Consider the following 24,588-nt stretch of genomic DNA (forward strand, 5'->3'; position numbering starts at 1 on the left):
GTTGGAGCCGAATCAAATATGACGATGGAGTAGCTGTTCACATCGAGGACGATGTGTTTTTGTCAAGATGGCCGAACTGTAGTAGGCTTGTGCGTAATGTGAGGTAGATAATGTCATAATAAAGATACTCTTGAACCGAACTGTTCGTTGTTGCCTACACAATATGAATTCCTCCATAATTCTACGCCGAATGAAGCATTCGCTTCCACTGGTCTCGGTCCCGCGCTAATCGTTTCCAGTCAACCTGAACGTTTAGAGCCCTTAGGTCCTCCTCAACTGCAAAAAGCCAACGTGTGCGCGGCCTACCCCGAAGCCGACGGCCCCTTCCTGGTTCTCTGCTGAATATGATTTTAGCTTGTCGTTCCTCCGGCATACGAGCTACGTGCCCAGCCCACCGCAGCCTCCCGTGTTTTATTCGCTTCACTATATCCATCTCTTTATATACTTGGTACAATTCGTGGTTCATGTGACGCCGCCAGAAGCCATCCTCAGTTTACCGCCGAGTATTGTTCGCAGCGCTTTACGTTCGAAGACTGCAAAGGCTTCTTCATCAGCTTCTCGCAAAGTCCACGATTCATTGCCGTATAAAGTGACCGGAAGAATCAGAGTCTTGTACAACGCGAGTTTAGTCTTCGTTTGTAGCCTAAGGGACTTCAGCTGGTTTCGCAGATCGAAAAAGGCGGGCCTATTCGCAGCTACAATCCGTCTTTTCATCTCGCGAGTAACATCATTATCGCACGTTACTAGAGTACCGAGATAAACACATTCGTCCACAACATCAAACTTTTCACCACCTAGCACCACTTCGTCACCACTACCACGGCCGGACCGACGTTGATTTCGAACCGTCAAGAGTCACGCGAATCAGTCGAATCAGCTTCGCCGGAAAACCATGTTCGATCATAATCTGCCATAACTCGTTTCTCTTCACTGAATCGTACGCCGCCTTGAAATCAATAAACAGATGATGGGTCTGCAAGTTGTACTCCCGAAATTTATCGAGAATCTACCGCAGGGTGAACAACTGATCCGTCGTTGATCGGCCCTCACGAAAACCCGCTTGATATTCACCGACGAAGGACTCCTTAATCGGCCTCAGCCTGTTAAACAGAATTCCGGACGAAATTTTGTACGCTGAATTGGGGAGTGTTATTCCTCTGTAATTCGCGCACCCTAGTCGATGCCCTTTCTTTTATAGAGGGCAAATGAGACCATCCAACCAACTAGCAGGCAGTTCCTCCTCTTCCCATATTTTCAATATAATACGGTGTAAGAGTTGATACAGCTGTCTCTACCGAGCTTGAGAAGCTCGACCGGGAAATCGTCCTTCCCAGCAGCCTCATTGTTCTTCAGCCCTCTATGGCCGTCTTGACCTCGTATAGCGTTGGAGGTTCCACAGCTTGTCCGTCGTCGTCGATTCGAATTCTGTCTGTTGCTCTTCCATTCCCACCGTTCAACAATTCCTCGAAGTGCTCTCTTCACCTGGCAAAATGAGGAAGTGATGCTGATAAAAATTTGTGAAACAAATCTTGGTAAAACCGACAGAAGTTTTGTTTTTGTGAATTTTTATAGCCGTTTTTTTTCAAGGAAAAAATAGCTCTATGGAAAAATTGAAAAGGAAATATTGAATCAATTCTTGAACACAGTAACATTTCCAAAGATTTATCAAAAATGCAGACAGAAACAGTTTCAGAATTTTGTATTAACTGGCAATATTGTTCTTACATACAATATTTCTTCAACGGAATCTTGTGCGCAAGTACACAAACACCAGCGTCATAATTGGTAAATTGAGCATACCGACGAATGATTGTGGTAGGTATGTATGTGTGTGCTGAATGCCGCCCGGCCTCTCAGCTGTTCATAGCTGTTATCAGACAGATATGGCATGAATCTAGATATCTTCCCTTCGTTACGCAGAAAAGAAAATACAGGATAAGAGCAATAAAGATAATATTGAATGATCACATGTTCCAGTTAGAATTGTTATTTTTCATTTCATTCACACTATTTGTTTCTGAATGATTTTCTTTCAATACACTGAACAGTGATTGTGTATGTGTGGTTGTCAGTAACACATGTGCACCAGGGACCTACAAATGAATGTCATAATTTTCACCTCACTGCAGCATTGCGAATCTACTTAAATACCAAGGCAGTCGCAAAAGTAAACTTCCCATTCGCAAAGTTAAAAACTTTATATTATCAATTAATGTCGTTTCATGCATGATTTGCAACACCTGCATGTGAACAAGAACCGTACTTTGCTCGAGTATCAGTTTAACTGATTCAGCACTACGCTCTATGGGTACAAGTGTGATTACGTATAATTTTAAAATAGAGAAATAAATTTAAACCGAGTGATGAATCCCCGGATAATAGTGATAGGAGCTGGCGCAGCAGGGATAGCTGCTGCAACTCGATTGATTGAGAAAGGATACCGAAATTTGACTATTCTGGAAGCGGAAGACCGCATTGGTGGACGCATTCATACGATTCCTTTCGCCTCGAATGTGGTCGATTTGGGTGCTCAATGGTATGGATTGACATTGTTGAAGGGGTTGTGAGGAATATTATAATTCAAGAACTTTGATTTCAGGTGTCACGGAGAGGTGAACAATGTGTGCTATGAGCTGGGCTCAAAGTTGAATGTTTTTGGTTCGAACAATTTTAAGTATGAGGACTTTGACCTGGTTATGTCAAATGGAGAAAAGATTCCTCAGGAGAAGAGTCAAAAGTTAATGAGTGCAATATGGTCCATTTTGGAGTACCATCGTAACGAGTTGAGTCGTTACCGTGGTTCACTAGGTTCGTTCGTTTTGGAGAAGTTTCGGGCGATCCTGGGCACGCCGGATTACGCAGATGTAGACCACGAGACTGCTTTTCAGTTTTTGGAATTCTTCCACAAGTTTGAAAACTCTATAGAGGCATCGGATAGTTGGTTCGATACATCAGGGCCGGGCTACTTACACTACTGGGAATGTGATGGAGATCACCTGTTGAATTGGAAAGACAGAGGATACAAAACAGTGCTGGATATACTTATGGTAAGGTATATACCATTTCAAATATGAAACTAGTAGTAATCAAATTTATGATTAACAGAAACGCTTTCCTTCGCCGAATTCTGCAGACGCCATCAACATTGAAGATTACACCCATTTTAACAAAACCGTAGAGAACATTTGCTGGAACTCCGGCCCGGACAACATAGCTTCCGTGCGATGTGCTGACAACAGCGTTTATGATGCCGATCATGTAATTTGTACAATGTCGTTGGGCGTCCTGAAAGAACGCTACCAAAGCCTTTTCTCGCCGGAACTGCCCGCAATGAAGAAGAACGCCATAAAAGGTCTGTCAATCGGTACCGTAGATAAACTGTATCTGGAGTTTGACAAACCATTCTGGTCTGACGGTTGGCATGGGCTAAGTCTTCTTTGGAACCAAGACGATCTGGAGGAAATTCGCGCGTCGCCAAATAGTTGGATGGAAGATATCTTCGGATTCTACGTGGTTGACTTCCAGCCCAATATCCTTTGCGGTTGGATATCTGGTGCAAATGCTCGCCGCATGGAACGTACACGCGACGAGGAAGTTCGCAAGGCATGCATGTTTCTGTTGAGAAAGTTCTTGAGAGGCGTTGATGTCCCAGAACCGGTAGCGTTTAAACGTACCCAGTGGTATTCGAACCCGAACTTTAGGGGTTCGTACAGCTTCCGCTCGATGACGACGGACCTGCTGAACACGTCGGCGGAACATTTGGCTCTTCCGTTGTCCAGTGCGATCGGGATTCCCGTGGTGCAATTCGCTGGCGAAGCTACGCATGATCATTACTATTCAACGGTGCATGGCGCCATCGAAAGCGGATGGCGTGAGGCAGACAGGCTAGTTGGATTGTACCAAAGGTATGTATTGTCGAGTTTTGTGCAGTGTTTTCTATGTTTGTGGAAATGTTTGATACTTCGGTTTTCATTGTAGCTTAGAACATATTTGGTGAATATCTTTCATTGGAGAGCACTTCTGAAAATCGCTTCTATAATCCAGGGTAAACGACGATATTGTTTTTGTACCATTAGTCTAGTGACATAGGCTGTCTGAGAAAGTATAGACAAAACACTATAAAGCCAAATATCCCAAAGAAAACAATTATGTATGAAAATCAGCGCTTGTCCTATCAATTATTCAACAAAGTTGTATTATAATCAACTTAGTTCGAAGAATTTTGATGATGTCTGTAGTAGTTCCTATGCAACTAGGAGTTGAAAAATCTTCTAAGACTAGCTTGTGTTCATGGATTTGGCTTTGTATGAGAGCTAACCGGATCATAGGCGCTCGACGACCAATCTCCCGTGGTTCTTCGCGTTATACTCGGTCTAGTCCCCGGTGGTGTACCTAGCCTATTCCGACGGAGAAAACTCCGGCGAAGGAAGTTCTCCCGATACCGATAGTCCCGACCCGACTAGTCAAGTGCAGAGGGTCGAATCCCACCCCCGACAAACTCGCAAAATGTGAGGGAAGTAAAGCGTGGGTCCTGAGATGAACTAGCCTAGGGCTAAAAATCTCGTTAATAAAGATTAAAAAAAAGTTTCTGCCAAGACCTTCCCAGGTTCTGCAGACCAGATCTTACTAGGTTGCAAGCAACTACTATTTGGAAATCTTTGGCTGCGCATAGCAGTTGTTCCGAGGTTCCATGTTCCGTGATATAGAAACGACAGATATCACTCCACTCTCAATCTGGCCAATATATTTTCAAGTGATACCTGATTGGGCAGTGTCCAGTTACTAGGTCAATAATGTATGTACATAGAACTCTCTTGTTGACCTCTAAGAGCCTTTTGGTTTTATAAGCATTTCGTGTTATAAATCATTTTTACTGATTGCAATTTTTTATATCCATCCAATAGGACATCAGCCTCTGCTTATCCCATGTTTTCAGTTCCATGGGCCAGCAAACTGTAATTTGCTGAGTTCCCTTAGCACAACCTTCGCAGTGAAAGAATGCATTCCAAGATAAGCTTTGAAGTGCATTTGTAAGCGCACAATGCATTTAATGCAGCTTGACTATCCAAGAAAATACAAATATTTGCTTATGTGTATTTTCTCTCAAGGCAAATATTTGCGCTCCTGTCGTTCATCTGTACCTGTAACATTCGCAGTCATTTTCCAGTACGAGTTTGATGTGAATCATAACAACTATGATGCAGACCACTTCCGTGGATATGGTCGGGTATGCACTGGCTACTCTTTTAGCCACCAGTCTACATGTGCTATTCAGCCACGACAGGTTCATCTTTGATAGCAGTCCAGACAGGTGCGCCGTGCCAAACGTACCGAAGTGCCGACGTCGATACGCTGCTGGTACAGAGTCTCTTCGTACAACTACTGATCACCGATATTTTGGACATAGTGGTGATCAACAACGCTATGAACGCTTTAATTTAAATACATTCTCGCAAACATAATCGATGTGGCGATGAACTCGACGTCTCAACATCGTCGTTCAACACTCCAAGTTGCTTCACTTCTCGTCTCGAGTCAATGGTGAGTTATCCGACTAAAGCTTTGAGCTGTACTGCCTTCCGGTTGCTGATCGTCAACACTTCGGTCTTGCAATAATGGGCTGATGGAAGCTTCCTATCCAAGGGCGTAGCCAGCTTTTCGGTCAGGGGGGGATTCAAGCACCCTTAGCAAATTTGTACCTGCTAGCCTTTATAACTAAACGTAATATGATGAAATTGAATATAATAACATTATATTCTAAAAGTATTATTTAACCCTTCAGCAGTCACGCTGTTGTATTTTGTACAATACATTAAAAAAACTCGACTGATCTACATAAATCAACGTGGTGCTAGTAGCGGTGACCAATTTCTGGAAGATTAAGGATTATTATTCACTCGTGCATTATTTTGCTTTTATTATTATTATTTTTTTTGGAAATGTCTACAATTTAAAATTAAAGCTGAACTCTATTGGAAGTGAAGAACTCTTTCGAGGATTATCCTAGAATTTCTTGGTTCCTGTATGAGTCCCTTTAAAACTATCTTCCAATACTATTCGCTGGAGGGATTCCTCCAGAAATACCTTGAAATAATTTTAAAAAATCATCAGGTGATCCTGGAGAAGTTCTTGGGTGCATCCCTGAAAAGATGATTTAAGAATTAATGAAGTTTCCGAAGACACTTCTGAATGAATTTTTGAAGAGAACTTGAGAGGAATTTCTGAAGAAATAATTTGAGGAATTCCTGAAACAATCCCTGGAAGAATTCCCGAAGCAATCCGTAGAAGATTTCTTGGATAAATCCCTAAAGAAACACCTGGATGAATTCCTGGAGCAATTCCTACAGGAATGCCTGTAGGAAGCCCTGTAGAATACCTGGAGAAATTCCCGGAGGAATCCCTAGAAGAATTTCTGAAAGTCTATCTAGAGGATATTTTGAATAAATTATGCGAGGAATACCTAAAGAATTATCTGAAGACATTCATGAGAAAATCCTAGAGGAAATCCTAAACAAATTTCTGGAGGATTCCTTGGATAAAATTCTGGAGAAATTCCTGGAGGAACTCCGGAACGGAATCCCTAGAAAAAAATAAGAAGAAATCTCTTGAGGAATTCCTGGGAGAAATTTTAGAGAAATTTCAGACGGAATTGCTGGAGGTATCCCTGAAGTAATTCTTGGGAAAATCTTTAGAGAGAATCCTGAAGGAACGCCTGGAGAAACTTCTGAACAAATTCCTGGTGTAATTCCTAGAAGATTTCTTGGATGGGACCCAGCACGAATTCCTTAAGAAATTTCTTGGATGAGTTCTTGGAGCAATCCCTGGAAAAAATCCCGGAGGAATTCCTGGAGAAATCTCGTGAGGAATTCTGGGAGAAATTGCTGGAGAAATTCCTAAAAAAAATCCCTTGAGAAATTCCAGGAGGAATTCCTGGAAGAACGCTTGGAGGAATTTCTAGAGGATCCTTTGGAGCCGCACTTCCCAAACTCTGTTTTCGCGGCGCAACAGCCATTTGCAGGCTCGCTAAAACGAGAAGAAAAAGCGTGCTTGCGATACGTTGGGGCGCCGCGAAGACCGAGTTTGGGAAGCTCTGTTATGGAGGAATCTCTGACAATATCCCTGGAGAAATTCGTGGAGAAATCCCTGGAAGAATCCCTGAAGCAATTCCTGGACGAACCTCTGGAGGAATCCCTGAAAAAAAACCTAATAGTATTCCTGCAGAATTTCCTGGAAGAATCTCTGAAAAAAAACATAGAGGATTTCCTGAAGAAATTCCTGAAGGAATTGCTGACATAAATTCAGGAGGATGTCCAGGAGCGATTTCTGGAGGAATTCCCGAAGAAATTCTTGGGGTATTTTCTGGAGGAATTTCTGGAAAAGTTCCTGGAGAAATTCCTGGATAAAAGCCTGGAGGAAATCCTAGAGGTATTCCTATGGGAATTGCTGAAGGAACCTCTAGAGGAACTCTTGAAAGAATTACTGGATGAATTTCTAGAGGAATTTCCAGAGGAATTCTGGGAGATTTCTATTTCTGTTATTTTTCAATTTCTGAAAAAATCCTTTGAGAAATTCCTGGAGGGATTTCTAGCGGAATTTATGGAGGAATTCCTGGAGAAAACCTCGAAGGAATTCTTGAGAGAATCTCTGGGGGAATCCTTGAAGAAACTTGTGGAGAAATTCCTTAATAAAATCCTGGAGGAAATCCTAGAAGCATTCCTGTGGGAATCGCAGGAGGAAGCCATGATGAAATTCCTGGAGAAATTTCTAGAGGAATTCTTGTAATATATCTACTGGATACATTTCTAGAGGAATCTCTAGAGGAATTCCGGAGATTTCTATTATTTTTCTATTTCTGCAAAAAATACCTTAAGAAAATCCTGGAGGAATTTCTAGCGGAATTTATGGAAGAGTTCCTGGAGAAATCCTCGAAGAAATTTCTGTAGGAATCCCGGGGGGAAACCATGAAGAAATTTGTGAAGAAATCCCTGAAGAAATCTCTAGAGGACTTCCTGAAAAATTGCTGAATGTATTCCTGGAGAATTTCCTGGAAGAATTTCTGAAGAAATCCTTAGAGGATTTTCTGAAAGAATCCTTAGAGGAACTGCTGGAGGAATCCCTGAAAAAAATCCCGGGAGAAATTCGAGGAGAAAGCCTTGGAAAAATCTCTCAATCAATTCGTGAAGGAATCTCAGAAGAAATGCCTGGAGGAATCACTGAAAAATTGCTAAAAATATTCCTGGAGAATTTCCTGGAAGAATTTCTAAAAAAAATCCACAGAAGATTTCCTGAAAAACTCCTGGAGAAATTGCTGACACAATTTCTGAAGGATGTCCAGGAGCAATTCTTGGATCAACTCCTAGAGAAATTGCTGGATGAGTTTCTGAAGAAATTTTTGGGGTAATTCCTGGAGAAGTTCCTTTTAGGAATTGCTGGAATTTCTGAAGGAAATCCTGGGGGAATTCTTGAAGAAATTTGTGGAGAAATCCCAGAAAATATCACTGAAGAAGTTCCTTGAAGACTTTTTAGCGGAATTCCTGAAGCAGTTCCTGGAGAAAAATCTGGAAGAATTCTTGGAGGAATTCCAGAACAAATTCTAGAAGGCATTCCTAGAGATAATCTTGGAACAACTTATGAAGAATTTCTTGGATTGATTGATTGATTGATTTGTCTTTATTAAAGAGACTTTCAGCCCTTGGCTGGTTCGTCTCTAATTTATTGGAGAAATTCCTGGATGAATTGCTGACATAATCTATGATGGAATTCCTTGATTAATTTCTGGTGATATTTCTGGAGAAATCCCTCAAGAAATTCCTGGAGGAATTCCTCGAGGAGATCCTGGAGAAATTCCTGGATGGAATGCTGGAGGAATGCCTGCATGAATTTCTGGAGGTATTCCAGGAAGAATTCATGAAGCAATCCCAGGAGAAATTCCTGAAGGAGTTCCTGAAGCAATTCCTGGAGAAATCTCTGCAAGAATTCAAGGAGGAATCCCTGGAAGAATGCCTGGAAAATTTCCTGAAAGAATGCCTAGGAGAATACCTGTTGTTTTTTTTTTGGATGATTCCCTGAAGTAATTCCTGGAGAAATTTTTGGAGGAATTCCTGTAGGAGTCTCTAAAAAATATCCCTTGAAGATTTCCTGGATAAATTTCTGTAGGAATTTCTAGCGGAGTTCTTGGGAGAATCCTGGAAGCAATTACTGGAGGAATCTCTGGAGGAATGCCTGGAGGAAGTCCTGAAGGAATACATTGAGGAAACCCTGGAGGATTCCTTGGAGGAATTTCTGAAAAAAAAATCTTGTAGGAATTCTTGGAGGGATCCCTGGAAGATATATTAGAGGAATTCCTGTAGGAATTACTAAAAAAATATCCAGAGGAATTCCTGGAGTAATATCTAGAGGAATTTCTGGTGGAATTTTTGGAGGAATCTCTAGATGAATACCTGGAGGAATTTTAGAGAAATCCCTGCAGGAAGTCCCAGAAAAATCCCCGGAAAAATTCCTAGAGGAATTCCTGAAGAAATTAGTGGATGAATCTCTTAAGGAATTCGTAAAGAAATACCAGGAATAATTCCTGAAGAAATGGCAGATGGAATTCTTTGAGAAATTCTAGAGGAATCCTTAGGAGAGTTTCTAAACAAAACTCCAGAAGCAATTTCAAGAAGAATTCCTACGGAAATCCCTAAACAGTGGCTGAAGGAAGTGCTGAATTAGGTTCTGAAGGAGTTCCTTTAAGAAGGAACAAGGAGAAATTCCTAAATTAATCCTAAGAAGAGTTCCTGGGAGGCTCTTTGGGAGAATTTTTAAAATAAGTTGTTCCAGAAAAAAAAACAGAAGCAATTCCCGAGTTATGCCCTGCAGAAATTATTGGAGGAATCCATGGAGGAATTCCTGGAGAATATCCTAGAGCAATGCCTGTAGTGATTAACGGAGGAATCTCAAGAAACGCTCCTGGAGGAGCCTCTAGAAGAGTTGCTGGAGGAATATCTAGAGGATTCTCTAGAGGCATTTCTGAAGGAATTCCTGGAATAATTCCTGTAGCAATCTCTGAAGAAATTCGCGGAGGAATCCCAGGAATAATTCCTGAAGAAATTGCAGATGGAATCTTTGGAGAAATCCTGAAAGAATTTCAGGAAGAGTTCGTGGGGGACCTCTTTGAGGAATCCCTGTAGCAGTTCCTCAAGAAACCCCAGGAGGAATCCCGGAAGCAGTTCCTAGAGGCATTTCTAAGGAAATCCCTAAACAGTCCCTGGAGGAAGTACTGGATTCAGTGGCGTCACGTAACCTCACTTTTTACCTGTGCACCAAGTATAAATTCTTGAATTTTTTGAACAAATTTGCTTGTAATAATTAGAAAATGACGAGAATAACTGCTTTCACTCATTTCTATTTCGATTTTGATCATAAATCCCTTGCAATTGCAAGTTTTAGAGTCGGTGCACAGGTAAAAAGTAAGGTTACGCGACGCCACTGACTGGATTAATTACTGGAGGTGTTCCAGAAAGAATTCCAAGAAGGAATTCTAAAAAGTGTTCCTGGGGGAATCCTTGCAAGAATTTTTAAAATAATCTCTAGAGTCCTTCCTTTCCTTTTCTTGGCGTAACGTCCTCACTGGGACAAAGCCTGCTTCTCAGCTTAGTGTTCTATGAGCACTTCCACAGTTATTAACTGAGAGCTTCCTCTGCCAATGACCATTTTGCATGTGTATATCGTGTGGCAGGCACGAAGATACTCTATGCCCAAGGAAGTCAAGGAAATTTCCTTTACGAAAAGATCCTGGACCGACCGGGAATCGAACCCGTCACCCTCAGCATGGTCATGCTGAATACCCGTGCGTTTACCGCCTCGGCTATATGGGCCCTTAATCTCTAGAGTTGTTCCTGCAAATAACACAGAAGAAATTCCCGGGTAACTCCATGGATAAATTCCTGAAGGAAAACCTGGAGGAGTTCCTGAAGAAATCCCATGAGGAATCCCGGAAGCAATCCCATGAGGAATTCCTTTAGAAATCCCAGGAAATCTTTCTTGACAAATTCCTGGAAGAGTTTCTGTAGGAAAAAAAAAAAATATGAAGGAATCCATGTCTGCAATATTTTTTTGTTGAATTATTGTTGGAATCTTTAGATGGACTCGCAAAAGAATGTTTTGTACAATGTTTTAAGGAACTCCTGGATTAATTTTTAGCTAATCTCTGGTAAACTTTCCTGTAAGGGTTTCTGGAAGATATTCCTGGTGAAATACTTCAAATTATTCCAGATTGAATTATTTGGAGCAATCTCTAGTGGAATTCTAGAAGGAATATATGCACTGGAACCCCTAATATACACTCCCGATCAAAAGTTTGGGGTCACCCCCTCAAAAACATGTCATTTTTTTAAGCCCATATCTTCGCCAATTTGCGTCCGATTTCAAAACCCTGGGTCTCATTCAAAAGATAATAAGTCAAAGAAACTTTAAACATGATTGAAAAGAAACTTATTCAAAAAAATATGTATGTAAACTTATCCCAAAGTCGCCAAATTTTCTAAAAAATGAATATAAACTTACGGTAGTGTCGCTGGAAATTGGGTCGACCAAATTTTAAGATGAGAGCGGTAGTATAACCCATTTTCTATTAGCTTTCAACTGCTTTTTACAGAACTTAGCTGAAAAATCTAGAAAAAAAAGTTATTAAGTAAATTGATCCTTGATGTCATCGACCAAAATTTTGGGGTCACCCCTCAAAATGAGGTATCGGCCAAAAGTTTGGGGACACTATCGTAAAACATGGAAAAGTGATTTGTTGATATCTTAAGTTCTGTAAAAAGCAGTTGAAAGCTAATAGAAAATGGGTTATATTAACGCTCTCATCTTAAAATTTGGTCGACCCAATTTCCAGCGACACTGCCGCAAGTTTATATTATTTTTTTTTAGAAAATTTGGGAAAATTTGCGTGACTTTCGAAAAATTGAATGTGTTACAAGTTTATTCGAGATTTAATTTGTGAGAGATTCATAAAAAAATGAAAATCGGTAAAAAATTGGAAAAGTTATGACACTTGAAGTGAAAACATCTTTTTATTACTTACGAAAATTCAACTTTGAGGCGATTGCGCCATCTCTAAATCTCAATAAATATTTTTGGCTCAAACTCAGAGGGGTCTTCTTTTGTGTCATTTGAATCCAAAGAGCTTATGAATTTCAAGTTTCAACACAAGCTTTTCAAAAATAAGCCGCAGCCTAGTGCATCCACGTTACGGGAGATCTCCTGCCTCTCTGCCTGATTATCCTGAATCTCCGGCCTGATTCCGCTCTTGAGAACCACTCTTGCCGGCCTAAATGAGAAGCGTTGCTCTCAAGACTGACTCAACTTTGCTAGATCCACCGAACACGGCATAATCGGATGCCGAATACATCACTCGGCTGGATCTGGAGTTCTCACTCTCATTCTCTCCCTCGCTTCTTTTTCTCGAGCAAATGACAGTTGGTTTCGTCTGTTGAGAATTTCTACACAAATTCAAATTCTGTTCATTTACAGGACGCTGCCAAAACAAGCCAAATAAATGAAACGAGTATAATCTGTAAATGCAGTACCGTCAAGGTACCATTCACCGTGGATCTAAGAGGATTCGGGGCAAATAAGGTCTGTCATTTGACACCAGTCTTATAAACATTGTTGGTGCCGCCCTTAATTGCCTTCATTATAGGTTAAAATTAAAGAGACGAACCAGCCAAGGGCTGAAAGTCTCTCTAATAAAGACAAATCAATCAATCAAGGTTAAAATTAAAGCAATATCCACAGAAGTAGAAATTTTTCACAAAATTTGGTAATATAGTACAATTAGTAAAGGGTAGTAAGGTCGCCTGATTCCGTGGTAGGTTACCATTCACCGTGGTAGTAGGGACCCATTCACCGTGTATGAGAAATTTTGTTCTATCTATATATATAAAAATGTAATGGCATACGCGGGACCGCGCATAGCTTGCGAACGGAGGGCGATTTAAGTCGTCTAAGTTTTGTTCTGTTAGTTTTCACCCAAGGAAGGTTTATGAGACAAATTGAGAGTTTTTGAAAATCGATACTTCATACATTTTGAACGGGGACTTGAACATGCCTAAAGTCTTGAAACGTCAAAAAACGCAGTAGGCAAGACAAAGTTTGCCGGGTTCAGCTAGTTTTGTTTAAAAATGATCAAAACAACCCAGCCAAGGGAATTTTCTTAGTTTAAATTCATTTCAAGTAATAACTTGCAAGATTTATAAAACGAATGTTCAAATTATCAATTTTTTCTAGATATATGGGACAATATGGGGCACGGTGAATGGAGACCATTGATTTTTAGGGTACCCATTCACCGTGCCTTTTTGTTTCAATTAAAAAGTACGAGTTATCGTACTTTCTTGTTAAACTTACTTCGGTAATGCAAAATACATACCTAATATGTGAATTTAATTGCTTCTTAGTGGAATAAAAACGTTACTACATTTAATTTATCGCTTAAATCACCTTAGCGCAGTTTTCGTTTTTTTCACTATGAATGCAGTGAACGAGCAGAAACCCGCTTCATGTAAACACATTTTAGTGTCAAAATGATACTTTTAAATGTTTCTAATGAGCGTTTTGACATGGTAACAATACACTAGTGTTGTATTGGTGAAATTGTCATATCATTCAATCGTAATATGGAAATAATGAAAAAATATTCGAAGGCACACAGTGAATGGAGCCCCCACGGTGAATGGCGCCTTGACGGTAACTGTTTTCCTTTTCAAATATTATCAGCTTCATAGTTTCCCTTACCACACATAGGGTAATTCGCCAATTGTTGAACGGTTAGTACTGGCATTTTGGTTTTCGTTTGTTTTTCCGTGCATAATTCCACTTTAGTTGAAAAATATCCAGCGAACGTCTAGATCTACTCATCCCTTATACTGCCCATTGAATTTGTATTCCCTTAAATTCCATTTTCTTAGAAAAAATAGAACATTTGTATGGGAAGTCTGTAACCCAAATGTTGAACGCTTCCTTGAGCTAGCTCATCCTAATGTTGGACGGTTCTCGCCAATTGTTGAACGGTTGAAGCTTTGTTCGTAATTGATGACGTATAACCCGACATCAACCTATCATTCACCTGTTTTTATTTTGGCCACCAAACCCAACATAGACCCAACAATTATCCGATGTGAGTCCAACAGTGGTCAAACATTTGATAAAATTTGACCCGACTTTGACCCGACATCCGATATTTTTTCACTCTGGCGGATTTTTTCCGGGTTTTTCGTGTTTTGTGCCCAGCTAGTCCGAGCTAGTGACGATTCATTTAAATGGCAAGGAATTGCTCATTTAAAACAACTCCAGTGGACTGAAAACGTTTTAAACATGACTAGATGCAAAAATGGCTGAAAAGATTTGATTAGAAGCGAAAACGACAGAAGAAAAGTATGCCTTTGAAAGCCCCTGAAACACTTCTGGAAACCCATGGGACGCACTCAACCCCCAAGAACACTCGTGGAGCTACCCTGAAATCCCTTGAAAACCCGTGGGTTGCTCCTGAACCTCCTGGAACGCCTTGAAATACTCCTGGGACCCCCTTAACACTCTGAATTCCTCTTGAACAACTCTGGAACGCCCTTGAAACCCATTGAAAACCACTGGAATCTTTCTGAAGCCCACTGGAACACCCCTAGAACATCCCTGGAACGCCCTTGAAACCCCATGAAATGCACGGTTAGGTAAAGTGAAAAAAAAAATCTAGCAGTCATGCTAACATCGTAGGTTATGCCAGTGTTCAACAATTGGATCATGGATGCATAATGATAGCGTGATAAGAAAAATATTTTTTCAAATTGAAATACAATGAAAATGTGATTTTAAACAATGTTAAACTGTTAAGGACATCCTTCCAGTTCTTGTAACTATGGTGTGCCTTGGATATTTGTGATCGATTTGCCCGCAAAGCTTATTTCGTAACAACAATTTCTTAAAATAAATCTTAAGAATTGTGCAGTTTTCGTGTCATCAGCGGTACTAAATTTTCAATCAATTGTTTTGACATAAAATATGCATAATTTTGTAACTTAATAAGAACAATATCGTAACCCATATGTATATGCATCTACATCATACGTTTACGTTGGATGAAAATTACTAAAGTAAGATTTATAATAAAATATTCAGAAACTGTTCAACATTTGGGTAGTGTTCAACAATTAGCGAATTACCCTAGTTGTATCGCAAGCTCAAAACAGCTCGAAAGCAGTTCGTTCGGACTCTGGTTTAGCTGATTGCACTCATAGCGAAGCATTTCTGCGAACACCTCGTTAGCGAAAGCTTCTATCCTTCAATTCTGCTATTTGAAAATATCCACACATTCCATCGGTGGGAAACCGTTCTTCTAGACAGTATGGGATCGCTTAGTGTTCGCTATGGGAATAAATTTTACAGATGCTCCAATTCGTGCTTCTCGAGGACTACAAAACGTAAGGTCGATGATGTACTCTCTGCTTTCTCGTGTAAGTATACATTAGGGTGGCCCACACTTATATAAAAAACAAAAATTTCGAAAAATACCAAGTCTTATTTCCTCAATCAGTTGTTTTGGACTCCCAGAAGCTACGTTCAAAATTTGAGTAAAATCGGTTGAGCCTAAGGAGGCGCTCAAAATGCTTGAAGTTAGTATGGGAAAACTTGGTCAAATGTATGCAGAAATTTTAAGTTTTCGAATTTTGGCGCTAGGTGGCGCTGTAAGCGTACAATAATCAAACCCTTTGGTATTATTGTAGGTGACTATATGCCAGAGAACTTTGTCGAAGACCGCGAAGCGATCCAACGTCTGTGAAAAAAGTTATACCCTAGGCAAAGTGAGGCAAAGTTTTGAGATTTCATTATTGATATTATTCCTTTACATGTATTGGAAAAATAACAATAAAGTTTTTCCTCACTTTTCCTAGGGTATAACTTTTTCCACAGACGTTGGATCACTTTGCGGTCTTCGACAAAGTTGTTTGACATATAATCACCTACAATAATACCAAAGGGTTTGATTATTGAACGCTTACAGCGCCACCTAGCGGCAAAATTCGAAAACTTGAAATTTCTGCATACATTTGGCCAAGTTTTCCCATACAAACTTCAAGCGTTTTGAGCGCCCCCTTAGGCTCAACCGATTTTGCTCAAATTCTGAACGTAGCTTCTGGGAGTCCGAAACAACTGATTGAGGAGGTAAGACTTGGCATTTTTCGAAATTTTCGTTTTTCATATAAGTGTGGGCCACCTTAGTATACATCCTTCGTTGACTAGAACTAAGTTCAATCTAGACAGTGCTTCCAACAGGTTCCAACTTCGGTAATTTATTATGCAGCTTTGCCACACTCACTTAACCATTCTGACATCCAAATCACAGGCAATAACGATTGAATTCCTACCACTAAGTGATTGAACCAATCTATATCATCCGACATGGGGGTGTGATCAGCTACATGTATACACGTCGCCACGAAGCCTTCTGTTTCTCGATATACTTCCTTTGGGAGATATCTTCCAACGTTCCAAATCGTAGCTCCACAGATTAGGCATTTAAACAGGAAGATGTTTCCAGATCCAGATAATTCAATGATGGTTAAGGCTAACAACATGTCTAGTGGTCAAACATACATAATGTATTCGCCAATATAGAAGCGATTTTCAGAATAACACGAAAAAAAATTATTACATAAAACGTAGGAAAATTTTTAGTATCCGTTGTCCCAGTTTGTTACATTGTGGAAAAATTCAAAGTAGTTAGTTTGTGCATGCGTTTATTTTTCCTACAATTGTATATTTTCTCTGTTTTCTTTCATTTATACAGGAAGGCACATCTCTAAGACAAAGCGTGTTCCTATTTGCTATATGAGACCCCCTGTTTTTAGTTGTGTTTTTACTTCATTATTACTTTTATAAACTATTTTTGAAGTGCAACAAATAGACTCCAGATTGCATTCCTGCTTCCATTAAAGATGTTCGTTTTATAAAAATGATAAATGTAAGTTTAATTTGCAAAGGTGCCAATAAACCAACCAAGTATGCCATTTTTTGTAACATAAGTAATCCAATTGCTCTCCGAAGACCGAGAATGATTTTGCCTATGAAATAAAAAGAATTCCTTGTTTTGAGTTGCAGATCCACTCGCAGACGCGTATCTATTTGTAATAATGGAAGAATTTGTTCTTTCCGTCGGCAGCCCTTTGCAGCGCCAAGTGGACGCAGATGTGGATGTCCTGATACTGGGCGCGGGAATAGCCGGACTTGGTGCTGCGAAAGCTCTGATCGGTTCTGGCAAGAGCTTTCTACTATTGGAAGCACAGCCGGAAGCAGGCGGAAGGATAAAAACCATAGCGATGCAGAATTTCGGAGATCGAGACCGACAATGTAAGGCCATGGTTGATGCTGGAGCGCAATGGCTGCATGGTAAGCAAAACGAGCTGTATCAGATTGCGGAGGAGCATGATTTGCTACACGAAGAGCTTTCCGAGGAAGGCTTGGGAGAATACGTTAGAGATGATGGACTAAAACTGGACAGCTTTTTCGTGAAAAAGGTGGATTTTCTGATTGGACAAATTCTGGAGGATTGTGAGGAATTTGCTCAACGAGAAAGTGAGAACTTTCCTGCTTCAGTGGAGTTGTTTCTTAGAGAAGAGTTCAGCAAAAGATTGGATCCGAGCTTGTCCGCCGAGAAAAAAGAATTGGCATATCAGTTGTTGGAGTGGCACATACGATTCCAAGTGATAGATAACTCTTGTCTAACCATGTCGGATGTATCCGCGAAATTATGGGGAAGTTATTCCTTCAATGGAGAAAGCTGTCAAGCGCATATCAATATGAAGTATGGATTCCAAGCTTTAGTAAACTGCCTGATCGACAAAATAGGGTCGGATAAAATAATATACAAAAAGGAAGTCACCGAAATACGATGGAAAGATCAAGACTCCCGCGTCCTGGTGAGGTGTACCGATGAAACCAGCTACAGTTGCCAGCATCTCATAGTAACCTTCTCCCTGGGAGTGCTGAAGGCAACAATGAATCGCCTTTTCCAGCCCGCTCTTCCCAAGTCCTACCGGAGATCGATCCGGAACATAGGATTCGGTACAATCAACAAAATATTCCTCCAGTTTGAAAGCGCATGGTGGGAAGACGCGGAAGGCTTCCAACTAATCTGGAGAGACAATCTTGAGAAAGGAGCCCACTGGACGAGATTTCTTTCCGGTTTTGACATAGTCAGTCCTGGACCGGCGAATACTCTGCTGGGATGGGTCGGCAGCTGGGGAGCTTTGGAAATGGAAAAATTGTCTGATGCTCAAATTGTAGCGGATTGCGTTTTCCTGCTGGAGAAATTTACAAGGAGAAAAGTACCGTACCCGATTCGTCACTATTGGTAAGTTATGTTTGATAGCTGATTGGTCAAGGGTAAAATGGGTCGATTCGATATGAATTCTATTCTAGAAAATTCGGACCGCAAAATGGGTCCTTCTTAGTAAATATTTTAAGACTCGTTGAGTATTAGAACTAACTGATTATTTTGATGGCATTTTTAGCAACTTTAGAAGCGTTAGAATAGGGTACATAGGGTGACAATGGGTATTATCGGCAGGTTTGTTCTCTTCGTCATGGGGGGTTTTTGGCAGCCAAATTGCCTGAAACTTGGCTATATACTTCAGCTTAGTTGGGAAGGATTTGAGACCAACTCTGAGTTCAATAGGTTCCAAAAAAAACCCCAAAGACGAAGAGAACAAAACGGCCGAGAATAGGTAATATCCCCTATGTTGGACTGAAAGAAAAAAAAATGTGGAAGGATCTCCGAATTCATGAAACAAAATGTAAGTATACCAACTGGAAACACATGGAAATCTTCGGATACTTCAACATTTATAACCATGGCGCTTAAGTCATCATGCATACATTTATATGCCCGGCATTCTTGCAATATGCTCTGCCCACCGTATCCTTCCGGCTTTGGCCACCTCCTGGATGCTGGGTTCGCTGTTAAGTGCAGCGAGCTCGTGGTTCGTCCTTCTCCGCTACACATCGTTCTCCTACACACCGCCGAAGATCGTCCTTAGCACGCGTCGCTCGAAAACTCCGAGTGCTTGCAGGTCCTTCTCGAGCATGGTTCATGTCTCGTATCCGTAGAGGACCACCGGTCTTATTAGCGTTTTGTACATGGCCCGAGCAGAGGAGAATATCAAAATAATAACAACTGAATCACAAAACCTGTTTTTATATCTTGATTTGTTATTATTAACTTATTGAGGAATAACTTTGCCATAATAGGTTTTGCTGAGCAATCTTATTTTGTTATGATGCTGCTATTGACATATTTTAATATTATAATAAGATGTTTTGTTGTAGAACAAGTTCTGTTATTATTGTATTGTTGAGAGTGTACCATTATTTAATCATCAATAGCACAACAATTAAGTTTTGTAATCTCAACTACACCATGCAAGATTTATAGCAAAAGAAATGTAAAAGTTAACATTTGCTGATTTCCATACAAAAAGCTATGTTTGGAGTCTATGACCCATATCTTCGGTGTCTATGATTCGAACTACTTGTAATTTCTTGTAAATTCAGTGGAAAAAAATGTAGAATTTCTGTTGGTTTTATTTTGGAAATAAAAAAGTGAACAGCCATGATCCACCTTAACTCATCAACAAAATTAATTTTGAAATTATCTCAAGGCCGTTTGGGCCAGGAAGGAGCGTGCCATTCTCTTTGAATGCCTGGCTTATGAGCTATAGCTGGGTTATGGCCTAAGTCATGGCTGTTTATTACTTTTTATTTTCAAAATGGAACCAACAATAATTCATTTTTTCCTCTGAAATGGTTCGAACTTAGGGGTAACATACCTACCTTGCGAGGATAAAAAATCTTTGTTATGATTCTGATAATATAACCCATTTTGCATCCATATTTTATCAATAACTTTTGAATTTCAAAATTTGTTATTGAAACATTGTATAAATTCACTGTTATTAAGTTGTTATGAAACTAACAAAACCTGTTATTTAACTGGTCTACCAGGAACATTTTTTGTTATGATTTTTGTTATTTTGCCGCTTTTGACAGACAAGTTTATAACATGGTATGTTATGCTAATAACATGAAAATAACTCTTTGCGTTACTCAGTTATTTTGCCAAAATAACACATTTTGTTATGCTGTTGGTATTTCCTTCTGCTCGGGGGTGCATTTGCTGCGTGGGTGAATCTTTTTCGACCGCAGTTTCTTCTGGAGCCCGTATTAGGCCCGACTTCCGCTGATGATGCGCTCCGAATTTCACGACTCACATTGTTGTCAGCCGTCAGTAAGGATCCGAGGTAGACGAATTCCTCCACCACCTCCAAAGTATCCCCGTCTATCGTAACATTACTACCCAGACGGATCCGCTCGTGTTCGGTTCCGCCTATCAGCATTAGAGGGTCTTGTTTCCCGGACTGAAAAAAATCCCGGGATTCGGGATTTTTATTTTTAAAATCCCGGGATTTCCCGGGATCCCGGGAAAAAATCAAAATTTTATTAAAATCATATAAAAAAGTAGTGGAATATATTCTAAAGCATTTTTATCAAATTTCATCGACAAAAAAAATGTTCAAATAAGAGAAGATTTCGTCGTTTTGTAAGATACTTCTAAAGATAATATTGTTTCTGGAGTAATGAAGAAATTGAATCCATTTTTTTCCTCGGAGCAATTTCTCTGACAGAGCAGAGCATTTTGGTCATTAAAGAAGTGCCATTTTTTCTGGAATCTAAAGCTTCTCTTAGAAATTTGTTCCAAAATTTTTACTTGTAATTTTTCCCTTGATTTCTCCATAATTTCTTGTCCACAGTATTTTTTATGACCTAATAAAGAAATTATTAGCAGGACTATGAGAGAATCCATGTGACAATTCTATTTAAGAATCTTAAGAGGATCATCTTGAGATTCCCAATAGGTTTCTCAGCAGAATTCTCTGAGGATTTTCTGCCAAATTCAGAAAGGATTCTTTCCTAAGAGAAGTCGCTGCAGAACCATGAGGGTTTCTCAATAGAATGTTGAGATTTCTATCTGAAAAATCCTCAAAGAATTCTCCACATTAACCTGAGAGAGTTCTATGCTAAAACCTAAGAATATTCTCTACAGAATCCTGATTTTCCTGCAGAACTTTGGGCATGCTAAGATAATTAATCACAGAAGTCAGAGAAGATTCTCCTTTAGAATCTACACATGTTTCTCTGCAGAAATACGTATGAAACTTTTCTGAACTTAGGGAAAATGTCTCAAGGAATTCCATTGGAAAAATATCTTATAGATTACATGAAATAGTTCTGGAGAACTTTTATCAGGAATCAATTACCAATACCAATACCTCCAAAAATTCTGCAATTATTCTGTCAAGATATATGTGAGCGAAAATTCGCCAAAATTATGTTGAAGATGTGTCAAGCATTCCTTTGTCTAGATCACTAAAAAGCATCAATGCATTATTTTTAGGAGTTAGCTTCAGAAACATTTGAAAATATGTATCACCTAGTATAGCATTTATTTTCGAAAAAATATATAAAAAAAATGCAGAAGTTCCACCTGAAAACATTTCTCATGTTCAACATGTTTCATCGCAACAAATTCTGCTACGTGAAATGTTGCAAGAAATATGACCATACTAGATGGACTTGAGATAGCTTAAAATAAACACTCAGAATCCATATTTTAGTAATTTCCATAGAAAAAAATGGCATCAGGACCAGCCAGATAGAGTAGAATCGAATGCAAAAATGAAAACATTGTTAGAAATGATTTAGAGTGACATATGTTTTATTAAAGAAATTATTGCTGCTTTTTTAATTTTCGGGAAATCCCGGGAAATTTGGGAAAATATCCCGGGATTCGGGATTTTTTAGATCCCGGGATTTCCCGGGATTTTTGTCCCGGGAAATCCCGGGCAAGACCCTCTAATCAGCATGTACTTTGTTTTGAGGCATTCACCACCAGTCCGACCTTTGCTGCTTCGCGTTTCAGGCGGGTGTACAGGTCTGCCACCGTTCCAAATGTTCTGACGATAATGTCCATGTCGTCCGCGAAGCACACGCACTGACCGGATTTTTTGAAAATTGTTCCCCGACTGTTGAGCACGGCTCGTCGCATCACACCTTTCAGAGCAACGTTGAAGAGTAGGCATGAGAGTCCGTCACCTTCTTGCAGTCCCCGGCGAGATTCGAATGTACTGGATAGTTCACCCGAAACCCTTACGCAGTTTTGTACACCATCCATCGTTGCTTTAATCAGTCTAGTCAGCTTCCCAGGAAAGCCGTTTTCGTCTATGATTCTCCATAACTCTGCGCGGTCGACACTGTCGTATGCCGCTTTGAAGTCGATGAACAGATGATGCGATGGGACTTGGCATTCACGGCATTTCTGAAGGATTTGCCATACGGTGAAGATCTGGTCCGTTGTCGACCGGCCGTCGATGAAGCCGGCTTGATAACTTCCCACGAACTCATTCGTTTTAGGTGACAGACGACGGAAGATGATCTGGAATAGCACTTTGTAGGCAGCATTCAGAATAGTGATCTGAAGTTCTCACATTCCAAATGGTCGCCTTGCTTGTGAATGAGGCAGATTACCTTTTCCTTCCACTCCTCCGGTAGCTGTTCGGTTTCCCAGATCCTGACAATCAGCCGATGCAGACAGGTGGCCAACTTTTCTGGGCCCATCTTGATGAGTTCAGCTGCGATATCAGCCTTACCAGCTGCTTTGTTGGTTTTGAGCTGGTGAATGGCATCCTTAACTTCCCTCAGCGTGGGAGTTGGTTCATTTCCGTCCTCCGTTGCACTGGCGTCGTCGTTTCCTCCGTTGCCGTGGTCTCCCGTGCCTACGTTCTTCACGCCATTCAGGTGTCCGTCAAGAAGCCTCTGTCCTTATCCCTGCATATTTCGGCTCGCGGCACGAAGCCGTTGCGGGATGCGTTGAGCTTCTGATAGAACTTCCGTGTTTCTTGGGAACGGCACAACAGTTCCATTTCTTCGCACTCCACTTCTTCCAGGCGGCGCTTTTTCTTCCGAAAGAGCGGGTCTGCTGTTTCTGTTTGTAACGTTCCACGTTCTGTCGGGTTGCTACAGCATTACCGCTCTCGCTGCGTTCTTCTCCTCCAAAACCGTTCTGCACTCTTCGTCGAACCATTCGTTCTGTCGATTTCGTTCCACGTACCCGATGTTGCTCTCGGCTGCGTCGTTGATGGCTGCTTTCACTGTACTCCATCAGCAGTCCTCTAAAGGGGCCTCATCGAGCTCGCCTTCGTCTGGCAACGCGGCCTCGAGATTCTGCGCGTATGCTGAGGCGACATCCGGTTGTTTCAGTCGCTCTAGGCTGTACCGTGGCGGTCGCCGGTACCGTACATTGTTGATGATGGAGAGTTTTGGGCGCAGTTTGACCATCACCAGATAGTGGTCGGAGTCGAAGTTGGCGCCACGATAGGTCCTGAAGTCGATAATGCCGGAGAAGTACCGTCCGTCATCAGAACCTGGATGATTTGGGATTCAGTCTGCTGTGGTGATCTCCAGGTGTAATGATAAAGGAGACTGTGTTGGAAAAACGTGCTGCTTATGGCCATGTTTTTGAAGGCGGTGAATTCAATGAGTCGTAGGCCGTTTTCGTTCGTCTGCTGATGGGCGCTGAACTTTCCAATCGTCGATCTGAATTCCTCCTCCTGGCTTACCTGAGCGATTAACTCTCCTATGATGATCTTGACGTCGTGGCTTGGGCAGCGATCGTACTCGCGTTCGAGCTGCGCGTAAAATGAGTCCTTGTCATCATCAGTGAGTCCGGAGTGTGGGCTGTGCACGTTTATTATGCGTTTAGTATTAGTTGAAGAATCGGCCCTTGATCCTCAACCTGCACATTCTTTCATCGATCGGCAACCAACCAATCACGTACCTCAGCATATCACTCATCACGATGAAAGCTATTCCCAACTCGCGTGTGTTGCCGTAGCTCTGGTAGATGGTATGATTACCTCTAAATCTTTGCACCATGAATCCTGTCCAACACATCTCCTGCAGCGCTACGATGCCGAACCCGCGGTCCTTCAGTAGATCGGCGAGTATGCGGGTGCTTCCAATGAAGTTGAGAGATCGGTAGTTCCGCGTACCGAGTTTCCAATCACAAGTCCTTTTTGTTCGCTGGGGTTGTTGCTGTTAGTCTCAGTTCGTATTATTCTGTTGCTGATTTTCCGTTACAATGGTTTTTTTACGGCTGGCTCGTAGGGCCTGACACCAACCCCCTACTTTCCGGAGGACCAGAGCTTAGAGTCCTTCCCTGGCACTCGGACGTTGATCAGCCGCCCCTAACATAGGCATCAGACGCTGTTGTGAGCCGCTCCTCCTGGAGAACAGACGCTCAGGTTTGCCGAAGCAAACCCCCCTTCCCTGTCAGCCTACGACCAAAGTTCCCAGCGGGGTTGGTTACCCGATCTTCCCTAAGGTTGCTTGCTCGTAGTTTCCAGCCGGTACCACGAGGAGGTAAGGATAGGAGTTGCTGGGCAGAGCACTATAGGATATCAGGCGGACAAAAATCAAAAAAGTGACTTACACCAATGCTTG

The 24,588-nt window shown here is 41.1% G+C and overlaps 1 protein-coding gene across 1 annotated transcript in view; it reads left to right on the forward strand.

Annotated features, from left to right (window-relative positions):
• Window positions 1-1,993: 1,993 nt before the first annotated feature.
• LOC109405281 (spermine oxidase-like) overlaps window positions 1,994-24,588 on the forward strand; it is a 28,164-nt gene continuing 5,569 nt past the window's right edge. Inside the window, exons 1-4 of the mRNA XM_029857087.2 lie at window positions 1,994-2,536; window positions 2,600-3,047; window positions 3,106-3,905; window positions 17,195-18,385. Coding sequence (XP_029712947.2) covers window positions 2,364-2,536; window positions 2,600-3,047; window positions 3,106-3,905; window positions 17,195-18,385 — 2,612 coding nt within the window. The 5' untranslated portion in view covers window positions 1,994-2,363. The remainder of the gene's footprint in view (window positions 2,537-2,599; window positions 3,048-3,105; window positions 3,906-17,194; window positions 18,386-24,588) is intronic.

The sequence above is a fragment of the Aedes albopictus genome, chromosome 3, assembly GCF_035046485.1.
Source record: "Aedes albopictus strain Foshan chromosome 3, AalbF5, whole genome shotgun sequence".
Taxonomy (NCBI): Eukaryota; Metazoa; Arthropoda; class Insecta; order Diptera; family Culicidae; genus Aedes; species Aedes albopictus.